Consider the following 19213-nt stretch of genomic DNA (forward strand, 5'->3'; position numbering starts at 1 on the left):
TTGCACCCCTGCCCCCTGCCTCAGTGCCATCCCTAGGAGGCCAGGAGGGCCCTCCCAGCACCGGGCCTTCCTCTGGGCCCCAACGGGTGCACCTTCCTGCTGAGTGCTCCCTCCGCCTGGGAAGGGCTCTCCCCACGGCCCTGAGGAAGGTGACCCACTGCCCTGCTCCCAATTTGCCAGTGTCGCCAACGGGGCGGAGCTGTCCCAAGTGGAGAACGTCGCAGCCAGACAGCGGGCGGACCTGCCCTGCCCCTCCACGGCCCCGTCTGGCATCTGGGAGCGAGAAGCTGACCCTTGCCTGGCTTGCCCTCTGCTGGGAAGCCAGGAATGCCGACGGGTTGAACCCTGAAGGGAATGTTAAGAATGAAAGCAAAAAATAAAATAAAAGCTGACCCACCAAGTACAAAGGGTATCATTTTATCAAATATTGACAATTTCCAGTAGTCTAATGAGCATGCTGTCCACGTCTGTGCCGAGAAGGTCACCACCGACGGCTGTGGCCAGTGGTGTTGGCTGGTGGCAACTGACCAGAAGTGTCCTTGCCTCCCAAGAGGGACCGCACACGCGGCAAACGCACTCCTTCCTAGGCCCCTCCAATTCCAGGGAGGTTCTGGCTTTCCTCTTTGGGCAGAAGTGGAAGGTAGCTGCAGTGATTTGAAGTGAGAGGGACAGACTGACCCTCAAGTCCAGCAGAGGGACCCAGCCTTGAGCAGAGACAGGGTCTGAAGCATCGACCCCAAAATAAACATGTTTTAGATACAATCCCAGGGCCGCTCATTGCCAGGAACCAAAAGACTTCGAGAAATACTTTTTGGCAGTCCATCAGCAGAGGTGACCCTTGTATTCCGAAGGACCTCGCTGGGGAGCAGCAGAGCCCTAAGGAGGACGAGGCCTTGGGGGCGGGTGGTGCCGGCCCTCGGGGGCACCCCCGGGCACAGCTCCAGTCCCCGGACACGGCAATCCCGCCTCCAGGGTGCTGCAGGGTGGACCTGGCCTTTTCCCCGGGCATAGCCTCCGGGTCCTGCCTCCCTCGGCAGTCTCTGACAAAAAGCGAGAGGAGACCAAACACGGCCTCCCGGGGACTCCGGGCCCCGGCCGCCGCCACTGACCCGGCACCGTGCCCCCCGCGCCCACTCTCCTGCGAACCCCGGCCCCTCAGTGAATCTCGCTCTCCATGAACTCCTCTTTGATGGACTGTTTTCGGGACTTGCAGTCCGGGAGGTCGAAGCCGAAGTCGGCCCACTCGTCAGGCCCCGCGCCCCCGGCCGGAGCCCCGCGGTTGGGGATGGTGATGGTGTGGCGCACGCGGAAATGCACGGCCTCCATGACGCGCTGCCGCTGGAGCTCCCCCGAGCTGCCGATGGAGATGGTCGAGGCATTGCTGCTGGAGCGGATCAGCTGCTGGGCGCCGTAGTCGTGGCTCTGCTTCAGGTCCTGCAGGCCCCTCCAGATGGTCATCCGGTACTGGTCCGGGATCTTCAGGGCGCCGAGGTCCTGCACGAGCCGCGGGCGTGCCACCGTCAGGAGGCCCGGCCCCGGCCCCGGCGCCCCCTCACCCCCAGCCGTGGACGGGGCAGGGGCAGGGGCAGCCAGTGCTGCATGCGTGAGACCGTGGCCTTCCGTGACCAGAGCCAAGAACGGGCGTGTGCGTGTAGGGGTGAAGCCATTCCTGGGCTCTGCGGACTGCGCCCCTCCACAGCAGGCCCCGTGGGGACCAGAGCAGATTGTCGAGCCCCTGCGCCCTCCCCCCGCCATGCCAGGCACAGGGCTCGCGTGGGTGAGGGGCACTTACCATGCACTGAACTAGCCTGGCAGGGGTCGGTGGGGACGGGGGTGGGGGGAGGGCGTTCGTCCCAGGGACTGGCCCCAGCGCCTGCGACGGGCCCACAGCCCTGGGCGGGAGCCGAGCACCAGGCTGGGGAGCAGGGGCTCGGGAGGCTCCCGGCCGCTGAGCTGGAACCCCCCTGGGATCTGGGGCTGCCCCTGCGTCTCAGGGCTCTCGAGGCTTGCGCTTCCCTTGGCCAACCGTGCATTACAGCTCAAGGTAGCCCGAGGCTGCGAGCAACTGACGTCTGTCACAGTTCAGGCGGGACTCGCTGCTGGTGTCTTATCTGACCCAGAGATGAGCCATGGCCGTTTGCTTCTAGCCTGGCACTGTCTTGCCTTCTGTGGGCCTCAGTTTCTTCCCATGTAAGTGGAGAGCTGCAGCAGCTCCAAGACCCTTTCGGCCTTGGCAACTCTCTGTGCTTTGGGAACAGCCTGTCCCCCAAATCAAAGGCAGCCGGGTCTCTGGGTCCACGTGAGCAGTCCACTGCCAGGGGCCCTGGCGGGGGTCCCATCCAGCCACTGCCTGGGCAGCCGACCTCACCCGCGCCTCGAGAGCTGACTCGATAGGAAGCCAGATGTGAGAGAGGACGTTGGGCTTGGTCTCGGGAAGAAGGGTTTTCCCAGATTTCCCCACTCCCCCTCCCTCGGAGAGAGCAGGAAGCAGAGCCCCGAAAGTGGGCCAGGGCGCTGGGCTCCGGCCTGTGGGCAGGGCGCCTACCTCTATCGTCAGGTTCTGCAGGTGGTAAATGTTCTGTAGGCCCTGGGACGTGAAGTACTCGATGCAGTTGGGACACCCCAGTCCTGTCAGGAAACTGCGGGGAGAAGGCAGGGGTGGAGCAGCTCTCACTTCCAAGCACGCGCTCAGCTGTGTGGCCTGGCGCCCCTGCCCGCCCGTGGCCACGCCAGGAAGTCCCGTGTTTCGTGCTTTCTCCCGAGCACCTGCTGGGTGCTCACTCCTGACCTCCCCCCGCCGCTACCCATGCTCGGACATGCAGCAGAGTGCCTGAGGACGGGCAGGACAGCCCACGCACCTGACCAGGCTGGGGTCGGCGTGGTAGGGGGGTGGTGGGGTGCAGTGAGACCCCGAGACCATGGACTGGGCGCCGTGGCTGCTGTTCACCTCGCCGCTGGTCGGCAGGGCGTGGCCGTGGTTGTTGAGAATCCCGGGGCCTAGGAGAGGGCAAGCTGGACTGTCAAGGCCAGCCGGGTCGGGCGTCCCCCACTCTGCACGGCCGGGAAGCTAGCACGGTGCAGACCTCCCCACGGTGGGGAGCGGGCAGAGGGGACTGTCCATGGCTGTGCCTCCCGCCCGGGGACAGGAGCTGCCGATGGGAGGCAGTCATCGAGAGCCCCGAGCTGGGCAGCAGGGTCTGCAGCCAGACCTACCCTCTGTGCCTCCCCAGCCCATTCTGCAACCCCCCAACCCGGGCCACTCACCCACAGGCCCCAGGTTGGGCCCGGCCGCAGAGCTGTGCGGGGGCGGCTGGCCCACCAGCTGGTTCACGGAGGGCAGCTTGTTGACGGCCACGTGGGCTTTGTTCATGGGCGAGAGGACCGGCCCGTAGGAGGCAGGCTGCAGGTGGTTCCTGCTCAGACAGCCACAGCTCCTGGTCATTTCCACACGACGCCCCGCGCTGCTGGGGGCCTCCCTCCGCGCCCGCGTTCCCACCCAGACCTGGGCCAGACAGCCCCTGGCCTCCCTCCGGCAGGGGGGTCAGAGCCAGCTCCCGCCGCTGGAATCCGCCAGTGGGGCCGCCTGCTGACCCCCCGCCTTGCAGTCAGTGGACACTCAGGAGGCCCCGTGGGAGGGGAGGGCCGCCGAGCGGGGGCCCTGGGGCCTGTCCCGGTGGGGGTCGGCCGGGGGGCGCACTCACGGCCTCTGCAGGAGCTGCTGCTGCTGCCGGTACGTGTCGACCAGCTGCTGCGGCACCAGCTCCATCAGCTCCAGGCTCTCCTTGACCTTCATCAGGATCTCAAAGTTCTCTCGGCCCCGCACCTGAGCACAGACAGGGGGACCCTCTGCACAGGCCCTCTGGGGGTCTCGGGGCCTGAACCGAGCTCCCGAGCACCCTGCGGCAGGGAGCCCCCCGCTTCTCCCCTCTTCCCCTGGAGCAGGTCTGGGGCCCGGGGAGCGCCCCCCGTTCCTCCCGTCCCCGGGGCTCTGCACACGCAGGCTGCTGGGGCGGGGGCACCCGCCAAACACGAGGCTTTGAGGATCAGGGACTCATTCTGGAATCAGGGTTACATAACGGAAGAGCCGTCCTAGCAAAGCTGGTGGGTCATCTGACCCAGGTGACAGCCCTATAACCTGGGGTCACAGACTTCAGGATTCCGTGACCCCTGACGCACTGTCCCCTGGAGGGGTCTGCATTCCCCGCCCCGTCTCAGCGGGACTTCCTGCTTGGCAGGAAGCAGCACGTAGTCACTTCCCCGCAGTCTGGCTGCCCGGGGGCTGCTTCTCCTGGGTGCCCCCCCTGCCACCTGCAGAGCCCAGGGTCTCAGCTCTGAGCACGCCAGGGCCACTCCCCGCCTGCCCCCGGCTGCCCCAGCACAGGCTCTGCAGACAGAGGACACTCACGTGCATGTAGTACACGTCCTCGTCCCCGTGCCGCCTCTTCTTCACGTTGGTGCCCAGGGCAGGGACGGCAGGGGGGCTCTGTTTGAAGGCTGCAAGGGAAGGCAGGCCACACGCAGGTCAGGCCGGCAGGATACCCGCCACCCGGTGTGAGCTGCCAAAGACCAGTAACCCATTCAAGAGGGGCCGACCCAGGGCAGGGCTGCGCTGGATGGAGCCGGAGCCGGGGCGGCCACGGGCTCGCGCCCCGAGGGGTCCAGCCCTGCCTGCCATCGTGGCCCGCCCCTGTGCCCCGGCCCGGGCCGCTCACCACGCTTGCTGGCCGCCCCATGCTTTGCAGCGCTCTCGCTCAGGGCCTGCTGCTCCCGGTGGTGGTCTTCATCAGCTTTGCGGTCTCGGCCAGGACAGGCGCAGATGCGGCCCTCAAAGGACCGGCGGCCCAGCACCTGTCCACTGGCGGGGGGCCGGGGGGAGGCACAGCCAGAACCATGAGCCTCGGGGGCCTGCCCCCAGCCCTGCCAGCCCTGCTTACCCTCCCAACCCACCTCACACAGGGGGGTCTTGATGAGCCAGGGGATGAAGGCTGAGCTCCCAGCCACTCTGGGACACCAGGTCCCCTGCCGTCCTCCCAAAGCCCAGCCCATGCTCAGGTAGCCACTGCAGCCTGGGGTGGGGGTGGGGGGTTGTCCCTCCTTAAACTCACCTCCAGGGCTAGCACCATCCCTTACCATGCCCCAGATTCATGCACAGCCCCCAGCAGCAAGGCCCCAAGCCCCCAGTCCAGCCTCCCCCACCCCACATGCCCAGCAGACTCACTCCCGGGTCTCCAGGGTGATGATGATGAGGATGGGCCGCCGGTTCATGCCCCCCACACAGCTGCTGTTGCACATGAAGTTGTACAGGATGGTGGTGAATTCTGTCCCCACCTGCACACAGGAGAGGTGGGGGGATGGTTGTGCTGCCAGCATGCAGGCCCCAAACCACTGAGGTGGGGGCTCCTGGGCTGGGTCCTGACTCTGGGTAGGCATGAGGTGGGGCAGCCCCTGCACTGTGGTCCTCTGCCATTCGTCCAACCACCTGCATGCATCTGCCTTCTGTCCACCCATCCATCCATCCATCCATCCACCTCCATCCACCCACCCACCTACTCATCCATCCATCCATCCACCTGCACGCACTCATCCCCCCATCCAAACCATCCAAGCATCCGCCTGCCCGTCCATCCATCCATTCATGCAGCACATGGAGTGCCATGCACCATGCTGGCTCTCGGAGGCAGAGTCCTGTGGTCTGGTTGCTCCAGCCATCTCCCCTAACACAGATTAGAGGTCAAGCCCTGGAGGCTGGGTGTTGGTGGCGGGCAGGTGCACAGGTTTCTGTGGGCAAAAATGTGTGTTCTGCTTGCTGTGGGCTCTCCCGGGCAGAACGGTGCACGGCTCTGGCAGAGGGATGGACCAGAGCCATCTGAGAGGACCCCCATCTCAGCTCGGGCCGTTTCCCAGGGAGTCTGTGGACAGCTGAGGCATGAACCCAGGACTTTTGACCCCTGGGCATCCCAGGACCACAAAATGGGCAGTTGTCATGGTCTCCCTGGGTCAGGAGCTAAAACTCGGTCGCTGGCATAGGCAAACCCGGCCTTTCACAAAACTGCTGACACATGACAGCCACCAGGGGGCGGGAGAGCCCCGCTTTCCTGGCGGACTCTGGCAGGTGAGCGTAGGCTCGGGAAGGAGGGCCGGCAGGGTGGGGGGCCAGGTACAGGGATGGGGTTTGAGTGCGGTCTGGGGGCCAGAGCCAGATAGAGGAAAGGTGGAGGCTCACTCTGCCCACTCACCCTGGGAAGCATGGCACACAGGGCCCAAGCCGGCGGCACAGCCCCCACCCCCATCCCACCACCAACCCACCATCCCTGCTCAGCCCCCCACCCCCACTTGACTCCACTCCCAGCTTTTCACTCCAGCTGGGCCCTCAGCAGAACCTTCTGCGGCCTTTGGGTCACAGCAGAGCCCTGGGGGGGGGGGGCTCTCCACCCCGCCCACCTCCCACTCTGGCCCCATCCCTCACCTGCAGACCCTGCGTGCACCCTACCGGCCTCTCTCCCACAGCCGGAGAGGGCCCGAGGGGGTCCCACCTAGACCCGCACACAAGTGGTCAGAGTGGGTGCCGGGTGCCGGGGGCCGGGCGGGGGAGGGCGAGGAGCTTGCTACGTGGCAGGAGATGTTGGGGCCAGCGGGGCTGGCTGAGGTGACCTGAGTGCTCCCCCCGCCTACCTGCGGGGGCTCGTAGGGAACCATGACACTCTGCCTGCCCGTGACGGGGTCATCCACATACTGCGAGAGATTGTTGCCCTCCACGCGGATGAGGTGGCTGGCCGGAGCAGACTGTCCTGCCGCGAGGGGACACCGCTTCAGAGGGGTGCCCAGCTGGGGTCGGGCCAGCCCTGTCGCAGCCAGCTGGGGACCACAGGGCCGGCCCCACTGGCCTCCGGGGGTGGGGGGACTCAGGCCAGCAGCCTGCGGTCCCGTGGGCACCCACCCCCGAGGCCCCAGGTACCGCTGGGACGGAAGGGGGCTGGGGAGGGGAGACACCGAGCCCACACCACCCGCCCCCTGCCGCACCCTAGCCAGGAGGCCCTTCCCAGGGTGCACTGGCCGCTGGGCACGGGGCCTGGAGGTCTCACCTTCGTTGAAGTCCCGCCCGAGCTCATGGTTGGGGCAGCGCTTCACGACCTCAGTCACGTGCTCCGCCTTCTTGTAGACGGGCATGGCGCGGACGATGGTGCTTGGGGGCGGCGGGGCGGACACCTTGATCTGGATGGGGCAGGTCTTGGCAATTTGGCAGTAGAGCTTCTTCAGCAGTGGGGAGTACTGGTGGGGGTGGGGGGCAGGGTTCAGGCCCAGCCCCGACTCAGCACCCTGGCGCAGCCGCGCCCCCACCCCCAGTCAGGAATCCCGCCCCCAGCTCTCTGGCGACCTGCTTGCCCGTCGCTGGATGCCTCCAGCTGTCCTTCCAGTGCCCCCTCCGGGCACCCCCCCATGCACGCAGCAGCACCTGGCCGGTTTGGGCACAGGGAGAGCTGTCTGTCTGGATCTCACTGGCTGCAGAGGTTAGCATGTTACGTCCATCTTATGGGTGAGGACAGTAAAGGCCGGGGAAGCGAGCTGCTGCCGGAGAGCGGGGCTGGGAGCCAGGTCTGCCCCGCCAAGCCCAGCTCTTCCCACCGTCAACCTTCAGCCCCGGGACCCACAGTAGTTGGAAGGAGGGGATTTGCAGCATTGCATCTCAGTTTTTAAAAACCCAGAGTTAGGCCTTTCGGGTATTTTGATGAGAAACGTGTAATTGTGAGATAGGCTGGGTGCCCCTATGCACCGAAGCTTCAGGAAGGAACTCCCTAGAACAGCAAGTCTGAGGGGTTGAGCTCTGCAGCCTGGTATGGGCCACTGGCTTGGGGGGCCCTCTGACCTCAAAGCTCCAGTCCCTGCAGCCTGGGACCCTGTCCCAGGGAGGATCAGCACCCAGGGGACCCCGTCACCCACCTAAGGACCTGGCCAGCTCTCATGAGTTCAAAGGTGACCCTGATGGTGGCCACAGGGGTGCCCACTGGTTTCAAGTTGACTGGCTTCTGGGGACCCATCCGTGCTCCTCATATCTCCTTCCCTGAGGCACAGTGGGCAGTGTTCCTGTCCTCAGACTCACAGGACACTTCCCGTCCCCACCCCATAATCCCTATGCCCCCCACAAAGCCCCAGTGACCTGGAGTTATCCCAGCCACAAAGCCTGGAGGGAGCCCCATCACACCCCACCGCAGTACAGCCAGGGAAACCGTACTGAACCAGGGACACCGCTACAGACAGGTGTCCGGCTGGGGTCTGGCCCCCACCACGTGGTGCATCGCAGCAGACCGGGGAGCACAGACTGGGGCTCAGGCTCACAGCGGGAACTGTACCCACCATGGTATAGTCAGGGCGACTGAGGCCGGGTGCCGGAGCGGCCGGCAGAGCCAGAGCTGGTCTCAGCCCACTTTTGCCAAGGAGGCTGGGGGGCCCTGACACCCTCATCCTGCAAAGGTAAAGCCCCCACCGGCCACCAGAGCTCCCTCTCTGGCCATCAAGGGATACCATGGGCCCTCAGGGACTCATACCTTCAGCAACTGCAAGTATACAAAAACCAAGGGGTGGCAAACATAGAGATGGGGCAGACCTGCAGCCCGAGAACGAGGGGTCCCCAGGGCCCTCAAAGCCCTTGGTCCCACAGTATGAGCCATCCCTCCCCTGATGAGCTGGCAGGGGCTCCGTCCCAGAAACACTCACCCGTCCCCAGAGTGGAGTCCAAGGAGACTTGGGGGACAAGTGGGCTGGGGTCTCCCTAGTGGTGTCCTCGGACCCTGTTCAACTTTCCCGTGGCGCAGAATTCAGTACGCACCCTTCCCACCCCCATCACAGACAGGAACTGGATGCCCCTGGGGTTCATCCCCTCACAGGTGCCCCACTCACCGGGGTCCCCAGAGCCCAGTGCCGCCTGCCACCCCATACCTGGGACCCCCACCTCTGGTGGGGGAAGCAGAGTTCCCAGACCTGTTTAAAATGCAGGAAAGAATGATCCCACACAGCCCTGCGGGTGGGGGTGAGGCACTGCTGGGAAAAGCAGAAAACAGGGCTGCCTAAGGGCGGGCTCGGGGCCACAAGGGGAGTGGGGGGCTCCCTGCTTGTTGTTGTGGGGGTCAGTCCTGCTTCCCAGGGGGTGACCGCTGACCTCTGCTGTCCCCGTCAGTATATATGCTCCCACTTCACTCTCCAAAGCAGCAGTGTGGGGGATAAGCTGGGCACCCTGCCCCAAGGACTGTGCCCAGAACAGCCTCAGCCCAGCCCAAAGCAAGCACTAGGTGCCAGCCAGTTCAGCACCCAGCTCTCTGGTCCGCCCACAAGTGAGGCTTCAGGACTGGTCCCTGACCCTCAGACAACGTGCAGGTAGAGTGTCAGGCAGGGAATGGCCTAGCAAGCATCCTGGAGGCACACCGAGAGGCTCAGCACAAGAGCAGTCACCCAGGGGATCTTCCTGGTGGAGGAGGCCTCCACAGGGAACCATGAGCCTCGGCTGGACTGCAGGGGCCCAAACACAACTAAGGACCCGGTGAAGCCAGCAAGCGTTTGTTGAGTGCCTACTGTCTGCCAGGCCCTAGACTTACTGGAAACTGGGCTGAGAGCCCCTTCAAGCCGCAGAAGAATCTAGACTTACTGGAGGCTCACAGCTAAAAGCCACGCAGCCCTGGTACTGGCCGGCCTCAGCTGGTGACCAGTGGGACCTGGCCCTTCTGCGGCAGCTGGTGCATTCCAGAGGGCATCCCCGTCCCCTGCAGGGTCAGCGGGGACCCCAGGAGGGCCCGCAGAGGTGTCTAGTGAGTGACGTGACCTGGGGCTGAGAGGTGGCCTGCTTCGTCCCTAAGTGAGGGTGGGGGTGGGCAGACACGCTGAGAAACAGGCCTGGCCTGGGAGGGGCAGGTCATAGTCACGGGTGAGCAGTGGGAGAATGGCCTTTGAGATCTGGCTCTGGTCCTTGGCCCCTGGGAGGTTGTAAACCACTGGACAAACCTCTCGGAGGCTTGGCGGGGGAGGGGGCGCAGTGACTGACTACACTTAATACCCTTGGACCGTTTTCGCAGTGGACTTGTTAGTGTGCCGTGGTCATTCCCACGTGAGATGGTTCCTGGCCCCTCTGTGAGCAGTGGAGAGTGCCCCCAGGGGCGTGCAGACCCTGCAATCCCCTCCCCAGAGCGACCAACCAGCGGCTCCCATCAGTCAGTCACCCGACCTCCTGCTCCCCCCGCAGCCCGAGATGGGGTCTGTAGCCTCCCCCGACCCTCCGCAAGGGCCAGGCGCCTTGGCGCACCAGCCAGCAGGGATGGAGTAGGACTCCAGGCGCAGCCCGGGGCTCCGAGCCCCCCTCTCGAGGTCCTGCAGCCCAGCGGGGCGGGGGCGCCCCAGGGGTGCTCTTCGTGTCAGGAGTCGGGCCCGAGGTCCCGGGGCGACGGGGAGAGCGGGGGGAACGGCGGAACCCGCGGCGGCGCGGGGGGCGGGCGGGCGGGCGGGCGGGGGGCGCCCCGCCCCGGGGAGGAGCCGCGGGGAGCTGTCCGCGGTACCGGCGCGGGAGCGGGCTGGGCGGTGAGCTCGGGGCCGCCTGGGGTGGGCGAGGAGAGTGCGCGCAGCTCCCTCCCTCTGTGTCCCTGGCAAGGCCACCACCAGCCTTGGGCCTGGCCCCGCTCCCCACAGGGGTGTCCCCAGCCCAGGTCCACCCCCAGCTGGCTGCTAATGTGGCCTTGGGCACGTGCACCGGCCAGGCCCATCCCTGCAAGGGGTTGAGCCCACAGAAGCCCAACCGTTGGGGTGCTCGGGGTTGAGCATCACGCTGAGGGATGCCTGAGGTCTGCCTATACCTGGAGCATCTGACTGGGCTACACGGGCAGGAGCGGGGGCCTGCGCTGAAGAGGGCATGAGCCCTTACAGCTCCACCAGCTCCGTCCCTCCTCCCGTAGCTCCTGGGCCCCAGGCCCTGGGCAGGTGGGGAGGAAGACTCCTGGGTCCCATCTATTCTATAGAAAAGGTTACGCGAAGACGCTTCCTTTCCCTCCCTCCCTCTTGCCTCTCCTTCCCTAGAACCGCTAGATGGATGTGTTTCAACAGATTCTGAGCTGATAAAATCTTATTTATCTTCGGCTGTTGACACAGAGCCGTCCGGACTTGCCTGCTCCGGGATGCGTGTGTTCCTCCGCGCTTGCAGGAAACAGTTTGCCCAAATGCTGGTGTATGCCCATCCCTGCCCTCCCCCACTCGGACCCTCCCCCTCCCTCCCCCCATCACAGTCCGCGATGGGCTGGGTCTGGCTGGGAGCCCAGGGCCTGGCAGGGCTGGGCGGGGGTGGCGGGTGGCAGGCGCCGCGGCTCTGTGGCTGTTAATTTCCTCGCACCCGCTCCCCAGCAGCTGGGTGCCCGGCGCGGGCAGGTTTGGACAGGAGGAGAGTGGGGAGGTGATAATAAGTTGTCTGTCATTTTCCAGGGACGTGTAGCATCTTGCAAACCGCAAATACCGTTAACCAGCTTGGGCGAATCTGTTACAACAGATTCTGGAAGATGGGGCCTGCGGGGGGGGGGGGGCACTTTTATTTTTTAAATGATTTTTTTTTATAGCCCACTTTTATCTGCTTCCCGTGCGTGCATGCGAGCGTGCAGGGCACATTTCTGTCCTCTCTCTGGTTACGGGCCCCTCTGAGGACCTATCCAAGGCCACAGACCCATCTCTCCCTAGAGCAGCTCTGTGGGTTCACAGGGCGACCCCCGAGACCCACAGGGAGCCTAGGCCCACAGCCCCCATTGACAGACCTGCTGGGTCCCTTTCTCCTTCCAGGTAAGGAGGGGCCTCCCGGGGGGGGTAACACAGCCACACTGCTGCACCCCCTCCTGTGGCCTCCCCCACCCCGCGGAGGGCTGCTGGGAGCATGGGGTGGGCTCTGATACATGTCAGGGAGCCCTGGGCAGGACAACAGGGAAGCTACCAGCCTGTAACAATCACCCCAGCCCACTTCGGAGCACCAAGGGTCAGGAAGCAGTGAGGGTCCGGGCACAAGGAAACCCACAGCCAACACCCCACCTTGGCCTCGGGCCTGCTGGTCGGAGGCTCCGGGGAGCTCAGCCACAGCCAGTGCCCACAGACTGATGAAGAAGCTGCCGTGATCCCCACGTGCTCCTGGCTGGGGGAGGGGACAGATGCATCCGCTGACAGACTGGACAGCGGGGGCTCCCCTCGCTGGGAGCCCAGAGAAGGATAAACTGGAGGCAGAAACAGGCTTTGCAGGTGTCCAGTGACCCTGACCACTGTCCAGGGGCATTCCCAGAAGCTGCTACCTGGAGAGGTGGACCTGGGGCTGGCGGGGACACCCCTCAGGAGCCAGGCAGCCTGCCCCACCACATCCTAGAGCCAGGTCCCAAACAAGAGGGTGGGGGCCCTGGGACTCTTGGGATCTGGAAGTGCCCTGGGAGAAGGAGGGCGTCCCCCTCTCAGCTGCACCCCCAGGCCACAGGGCCCTGGGCCTGCTCAGTCCCTTGTCATACACATGGCAGCAGGCCAGCAGGGACAGCCCCCTGTGGCTTCTGTCCTGGGCTAAGATTGGGGGTGGGCAGCCGTGTGCGTGGAGCTGACCCAGGAGAGAGGCGGATGGACACCAGGTCTGCCGTGCAGAGGGAAAGAAGGCCCAGGGGGCTGGTGGGTCGGGAGGGGAGGCCCACAGCAGCAGCCTGGGCAGTGGGCGATGCAGTGGGCCCAGAGGGGAGGGGAGGGCCCCGGGGGGTCTGGGGACACGGCGAGGGCTGCAGGAGAGACTGGGAGACAGTGAGCCCCGAGACGGGGTGCAGTGACCCTGTTTCTCCACAGGGCCACCCTCGAGGCCACCACTCAGACTCACACCTCCTCTGCACCGGGTCCACGCACACATGGTCTCCACCCTCAAGGTCATGCAGTCACCAGAGCGCCGCTTCCAAGAGCTGCCAGCTCAGCAGGGGTGGAGCACCACTGGGACCCCTAAGCTCCCTTTGTCACTACCAGGCTTGAACCGGGTCCAGGAAGACTCAAAGAGGCATACAGGGGGACAAAGCAAGGACATGGGTACCAGATGTGACATGCCTCGGGTCAGGGGCAAGGGGACCAGTGGGTGGGGACTTGCCCTTGGCCTCAGTGACCTGGGCCGGGCAGTGTGGGAAACTCTGGGCCTCCATCCGGTCCTTATTCTGTAACCCAGGCCTGCCATCCGGCCTCCCCTGGACCTCGAGGAGGGGACCTTGGGGATGGAGTGGGTAAGCAGGATATGCCTCTGGGGACACAGCTGGGCTTGCAGAGAGCGCCGGCACTCCCACCGGGAGCCACCCTCCTGCTCCAAGGGCACAAATCTCCCCTGCATCTGAAGCACCAAGATCCGCTCGGCCAGGTCCAAACACCAGTTCCTCTGCCCATGAACTTTGTTTCCAGCTTTGCCAGCTGGAGAGCCCATGCCTGTCTGTCCCGGCTTCCTGGAGAAGGCAGACACCACTGGTTGGCCTGGTGGGGAACACGCTCTGGCAAGGCCCCAGCAGGCAGGGCTGAGAGCCAGCCCACATCGCTGCACGGCACGGGGACAGAGCAGGGAGGCTGGCCAACCGCAGGGCTCTGCTCGCCGCAGAGCGTCCCCTCGATTGCCAGGAGGAAGAGCCCCCTATGGCCCTCACCCCCACCTGACTGTGGCCTTTTGAGCAGGCTTGGCCTTGTCCATGCAGTGATCATAAAGGTCAGCCCACCTGGGCGGGGTGCTGGGGTCAGCAGCATCTTCTGCTCAAAGGACAGTCCTGGATCCTCCGCCTGTGGGCACACCGTTCCAGACACCACGGCTGGCCTGGTGAGCGCAGGCACGATTGGCTAGCTCCTTCCCCCAGTGCCCTGAAGCTTCCAGATGGCCTGGGGCTGGAGCTGGCCCAGCTGCAGCTGGCTTGGGAGGGGGGGAAGCTGGCCAGGCTGTGGCCACAGGGGGGGCAGGTGCTCAGGATGGGCCTGAGAGCCGTGTCAGCCAGGAGTCCCGAGCACAGGCTCTCCTGCCTCTGATCTTTCTGCCCTGGAAGCTACAGGTACGTCTCCGGTTCCGGACCTCAGTTAACATGTGCCCTCCGGCCAGGGAGCGGTGCACTTAGTTTCTTCACTCTAAATAAACTCCACTCTCAGCCAGCAGCAGAGGAACCCACTGCATCTCTAGTGAGCTCCGGGACACCCTGGACACGTGGCGGCGGGGGCGGTGGGGGGTGGGTATCATTTTCCAGCTCTTAAGGCAACCGTTGGCTGGAATCAGAAGTTTTCACTGAAACTTGTAAATATCCAGCGAAGTACGTGGGGCAAGGAGAGTTTTGGCTCCTAAACATCTGATCCCCCTGCGGAGGGCAGTGGCTCCCGGTGCCCACGTGGCCTCATTTCATCCCCCCCATGAGGAATGGGGAGAGGGTGCTGCACCCCGGGGCACATGGCCACGGTGGAGGAGGCAGGTCTGCGATCCTCGGGAGACCCTGGGCTTTAGGCCACTGCGGGGCCCCCCAACAACCTCTGAATGTCCACTTCACTGAAGCCGGAGTGCTAGTCACTTTTCCAAGGGGGCTCTCCTGCCCTAACAGGAGCATCACAGCCCTGCGGCCCGCCTGGGGGGGGCGGGGGGGGCTTACGCACACTGCCCCCCCCCAAGGGAGCTGCTCCTCTTTCCAGTTCTGACACCCTAGAATTTCTGCCCCTCCTCTTCCTGGGGCTGCCTGGACAAAGCCCAGGTGCCGCCAGGGGGCTTCACCTGGAGGCCAGGGGGTGTGGCCATGGGAATTCTGAGACCTGGGGTCCGTGAACTTGAGCTTGGCTTCCAAGTTTGGGATCTGAGAAAATCCTGACACAGATTTCCCCCACAACTGACCACGGAAAAGTTCCACTGGCTGGTCAGCGGAGACCCTCACCCAGAGCCGCACAGGGCCGCAGGTGCAGGATGCCCAGGAGACGCTTCCCCCCATAAAGGGGCTACTGACCCCGGGTGGGGGGCCAGGCCGGGGAGATGCGCAGGGGGAGGCGGGGAGGGGCCAGTCCTGGGTCGCTCCCGACTCCCAGCCCCAGCCCCTCCTTCTTGCTCTGCTGGTCAGCCGGGAGTGTTCTAACCATAAAGCGCTCTTGAGGGATGGTCATTTGTCAATCAGTAGCGGCAGCGACGGCGGGTGGCCGACTCTCCCCTGTGGTGGGAGTTGTCACTCACTCATTGGCAAACAGGAATCCAGGCACCTGGGGCCCCGGGAGCTCTGGGCCTCCGAGGGTCAGCCTCTCTTCCCAGCAGCTCCCTGGGGTCCCGGGGCATCCCGGAGCGCCCCTACACTCACGGGGGTGCATAGATGGCCTCCCCCCACCGGCTGCTTGACGAAAGCCAGGGCTCAGGACGCCCGCGCCTCCTGCCTTTCCTGAGCCTTGGTGTCCTCAGCATCATGGCTGCTGGGAGGGCGGCCCTCTCCCGCGCACGGGTGGGGGGTGGGGGTGACAGCCTGGCTCCACCACAGTCAGCACCGCCAGACGGACATTCTAGAATCTGTGGAGCCGTACCCATTTTGGGAACGAGTCCCAGAAAATAGGATTCTTCATAAAACACTGATTGCATCCAAACCCATGGACTCCTACCCCCCCAGGGGGCTCTCCCTCGCACCCCCTACAAGAGCCCAGGTGGGGGAAGGTGGAGGCCGCCCCGGGTGCACCCCTCAGCCCCTGGGACTCCCTGAGGCTCAGGGAGTGGGGCCTCCAAGGCCAACTTCTGTGACCTGGGGCTCCAGCTGCAGAGGTCGGAGAGAGAAGAGGTGACGCCCGGCTCAGGCCAGGCTGCAGGAAGCGGGTCCGCCTCGGGAGCTCCCCACAATGCAAGCAATCACTGCAATTTCCCCGGCTTACTCCTCGTTTCGTCTCCACAATAGACACTGTTAGAGCTCTTCCCCGGCCTTAAATACGCGTAATTGCTTCTGGTGCCAGTAAAAGGTATTAATTCCACTTATGCATTCCATAAACTTTTAGGATAACGCAATTGATACCGTGATCGTGTTGGGACACCTCCACTATTATTTTCCTGCTTGCAAACCTCCGAGGGGCTGGAAAGTTTTCTCCCGAATCCATTAGTGTTGACTCAGCCACATTCTACCAGGAACCCCGCGCAGAGTCTTTGTGCCCCCCGCCTGCCTTCCATAGGACCCTCCCCGGCCAGGAGGGTGGCGCTCACCCTGTGTGCGCTGGCTCGCCCCCAGGACAGACGGACTGGCACTCGCCCACGGTCATGTGTGGGGCAGCTGGAGGTCATTCAGGGGGTTGTGTCCAGGCTGGCGGGCTGTGTGGGCTGTGTGGGCCCCCCCCGGGACTCACTGAGCCCTCACGCCCGCGTACACCCTCACTGGCCTGCCTCACACTGCTCGGCTGGGCCAGGGCTCCAGCCATACCAAGCCTCTTGGCTGACCTCAGAGCCCCCTCCCAAGCCTATCAAACCCCAAGGACAGTCCCCTCCCCTGGCAAGGCCCAGCCTAGGAGCTGGAGGAGATGGAGCTGGGCTGGACAGCATCCAGATGTCCCTCTCATTGGGCTGCTCCTTGGGACTCCTGGGACCGGCCGGCCGTGTCATTGCCAATCCCTGGGCCGGGGGGGCCCAAGACGGGCCTGGCCGTCAGGGCCCAGAGGCCAGGCTGGAGTGTGCTGGGCTTGGGGACAGGGACAAAGGCATGAACACTGCCATCCCTGGCCGGGCTCCACCGCCCACCAGGCCAAAGAGCATCAGTGCCCAGGGGAGCCAGCCCCCACCCGCAGCCCTAACCTCCCAGCGTGTGTCTCCCCCTGACGCCCCCAGAACCCCAAAGCCCCTGACACAGGACAAGCCCCGGCCAGGTGACTCAAGAGCAGCCACGTGTGGGGCGCTCCCCAGGCTCCGGGCCCTGCTCACAGTGGTCCCAGGACCCAGGGCACTTGTCCCCACTGACCCCTCAGGCTACAGCCCATTTTCAGACCACAGCAGATCTGGGGCCTGGGCCCTACCAGCCACACTCCCACCACGTCTGGTCCCTGGTCCCCGGTTTAGAATCTTGGAGGCTGAACACACCCCCCCCCCCCCCCCCCGCTGCTCGGTTACGCCCGTCCACCCGTCCTGGCCTCCCGTGGGGGAGGGGGCATTGTCACCCTGGGCCGCGGCCAGAGGCCTGCACACGTGCACACGTGTGTGTGCATGAAGCACGCGCAACTGTGCACGTGTGTGAGCGTCCGTGTGCGCGCACACGCCTGTGAGCGCAGGGCTCCCCTCGGTGCCCAAGGAGCGCGCATGTGAGATCTGGGGGCAGAGGGACCACCTGGGGCTGGGGCACTCGCCGGGGGGCTCGCCAGGCAGAGGCCAAAGACCCCATTAACAGCTGTGATCCCGTGGGGACTGGTGAGGGCGTTTTTCCCGAACGAGGAGAGGAGTGAAGGCAACAGTCAGTTTGGAATTGTACTTGAGAAAAATATGAATTATCTATCAGTTACCAGCCGGCCGGCATGGCGGGGGCCACGCATGGCGTGGTGCGGAGGCCCAGACAGCACGCCCGGGAAGCAAGTCTGGGCAGCGCTCGCACAGCCGGACCCCCAGAGCTGTGAGCAGGCGGGCTGCCCGCAGTCCCCACCCTGCACCGTGAGCCCGCCCGCCCCCTCCCCAGGCAGGGAAAGGAGCCTGCGGGGGGTCTGCTCCCAGAGAGCCAAGGTGCCAAAAATCTCATTATCAATGTCTGTCCCACCTGCACCCCCTGCACTGATGGGGGCTGGGGAGGGGAACCGGGCGGGCCAGCAGCAACCCCCCCCCAGCACAGCTGCCAGAGAGCAGAGGGCCCAGGCAGGGGGTGGGGTGAGGGGTGGTCGGAGCTGCTGAGCACAGGGGAGCCTTCCCCTGCCCGTCCCCCCACCCCCGCCCTGTCTGGCTGGCCAGGACGGACCACTCCATGGGGCCATGTGGGGCCGGATGACGGTGACCCGCCATGGGCCCTCTAGACCTGACGCTGCACCTCTGACAGGAAAGGTGGAAGCAACTGGGGGGGCGGTTGGCAGAGGCCCCAGGCGGGTGGTGCGGGGACAGTCAGCAGAGGGGCAGCTCCTGTCTCTCCCTGAGGACCAGCTCAGACCATCTAAGCCACTCCAAGTCCCCCAAGACACTGCAGAGACCCCACCAGCATCCTCAAACAGCAGAGAGAAAGAGAGCCAGGACCCCCCCCCCCAAGGCTTGTCAAGATTCCTAGGGGTCCGGCAGCTCAGGCCTTGGTGACAGTATTGGTGCGGGAGGGGTTGGGACCCTCGCCTGAGAGGCCAGAGAAAGGGCTTAGGGAACAGTATGAACATGGGAGAGGGGAGGGAGTGAGCCTCCTGTCGCCATAGGTGTGCAAGGGTGGGATGTCTCAGGCGCCTCCTGACCTGGCTCACAGTCACACAGCCAAACCTCAAATCTGGGGTCAGGGGACCAGGACCCCAGGACCCCACAGGAAATAAGAGACTCCTCCAGCAGGGACAGCTGCTGCCCAACGACCTCACCCAGGAGGACCAGCTCTAGGGCACCCCATCCCCAGCCCTGCTGCTAAGGAAATACTGATGTGACGCACTGCTCATACTGCGCTGGCCCGTGCTGCAGAGACAACATCCCCTCTAAGGAACAACAAGGAGCACTGCAGGAAGGCTTCACGAGTGAGGACGAGGTACCAGCTCAGGGCAGCCAGCGATGGGTCAGCGGCTGGGGGCCCACAGCCAGAGCGAGAACCAGAGACAGCCGCAGGGGCACTGTGCCTTGGATCCCAGACCAGGACTGGCCCCTGCAGAGAGCCGGACCCGTCTCCCTGTGGATCCACACCCCCTCCGGCCCCCCAGGAGTGTGGGAAAACCACAACCTGGCCAGGGGGCAGTGGGGATCGTGAGACCCCATTATTAAAGCGGCAGAGCCTCGGGGTCACCTGCTTGGTGCTCGGCCACCCTGCGTGGACTTCTCTGTTTCCAGGGGCTGGGGGAGACCACGAAACTGCTGTTCCCTGGAGGGGGTGATGCTCCCTCACGGCCAGGACCTGCTAGGCGTCCCCAGGGCAGGTGCCAGGCAAGGCTCACTGTCCTCTTCTTGCGTGCGGGCAGGAGACCTGGAGTGCCCCCGGGGCTGCCTTTCCCGCAATGCCCTCCGTGCCCTACCCTCAGAGGGGAGCCTGTGGTCTGTCCCGGGGTCGCAGCGCCCCTGCAGAGCCCCTGCCCCTGCGGGCATGTC

General features: G+C 64.9%; 1 protein-coding gene across 7 annotated transcripts in view; it reads right to left on the minus strand.

Annotated features, from left to right (window-relative positions):
• Nucleotides 1-401: 401 nt before the first annotated feature.
• Nucleotides 402-19213, minus strand: part of TP73 (tumor protein p73) — a 62492-nt gene continuing 43680 nt past the window's right edge. For 6 of the 7 annotated variants that reach the window (XM_078073874.1, XM_078073875.1, XM_036089558.2 and 3 more), the window contains exons 5-13: nucleotides 7083-7269; nucleotides 6673-6788; nucleotides 5219-5328; nucleotides 4713-4855; nucleotides 4406-4494; nucleotides 3702-3823; nucleotides 3265-3413; nucleotides 2859-2997; nucleotides 1753-2639 (exon numbers count right to left, since the gene is read on the minus strand). In XM_078073874.1, coding sequence (XP_077930000.1) covers nucleotides 2144-2639; nucleotides 2859-2997; nucleotides 3265-3413; nucleotides 3702-3823; nucleotides 4406-4494; nucleotides 4713-4855; nucleotides 5219-5328; nucleotides 6673-6788; nucleotides 7083-7269 — 1551 coding nt within the window. In that variant the 3' untranslated portion in view covers nucleotides 1753-2143. Of the gene's footprint in view, nucleotides 1495-1752; nucleotides 2640-2858; nucleotides 2998-3264; nucleotides 3414-3701; nucleotides 3824-4405; nucleotides 4495-4712; nucleotides 4856-5218; nucleotides 5329-6672; nucleotides 6789-7082; nucleotides 7270-19213 lie in introns of those variants that run through there. The other variant, XM_036089559.2, reaches the window with a different exon arrangement.

This window comes from Halichoerus grypus, chromosome 5 (genome assembly GCF_964656455.1).
Source record: "Halichoerus grypus chromosome 5, mHalGry1.hap1.1, whole genome shotgun sequence".
In the NCBI taxonomy this organism is placed as follows: domain Eukaryota; kingdom Metazoa; phylum Chordata; class Mammalia; order Carnivora; family Phocidae; genus Halichoerus; species Halichoerus grypus.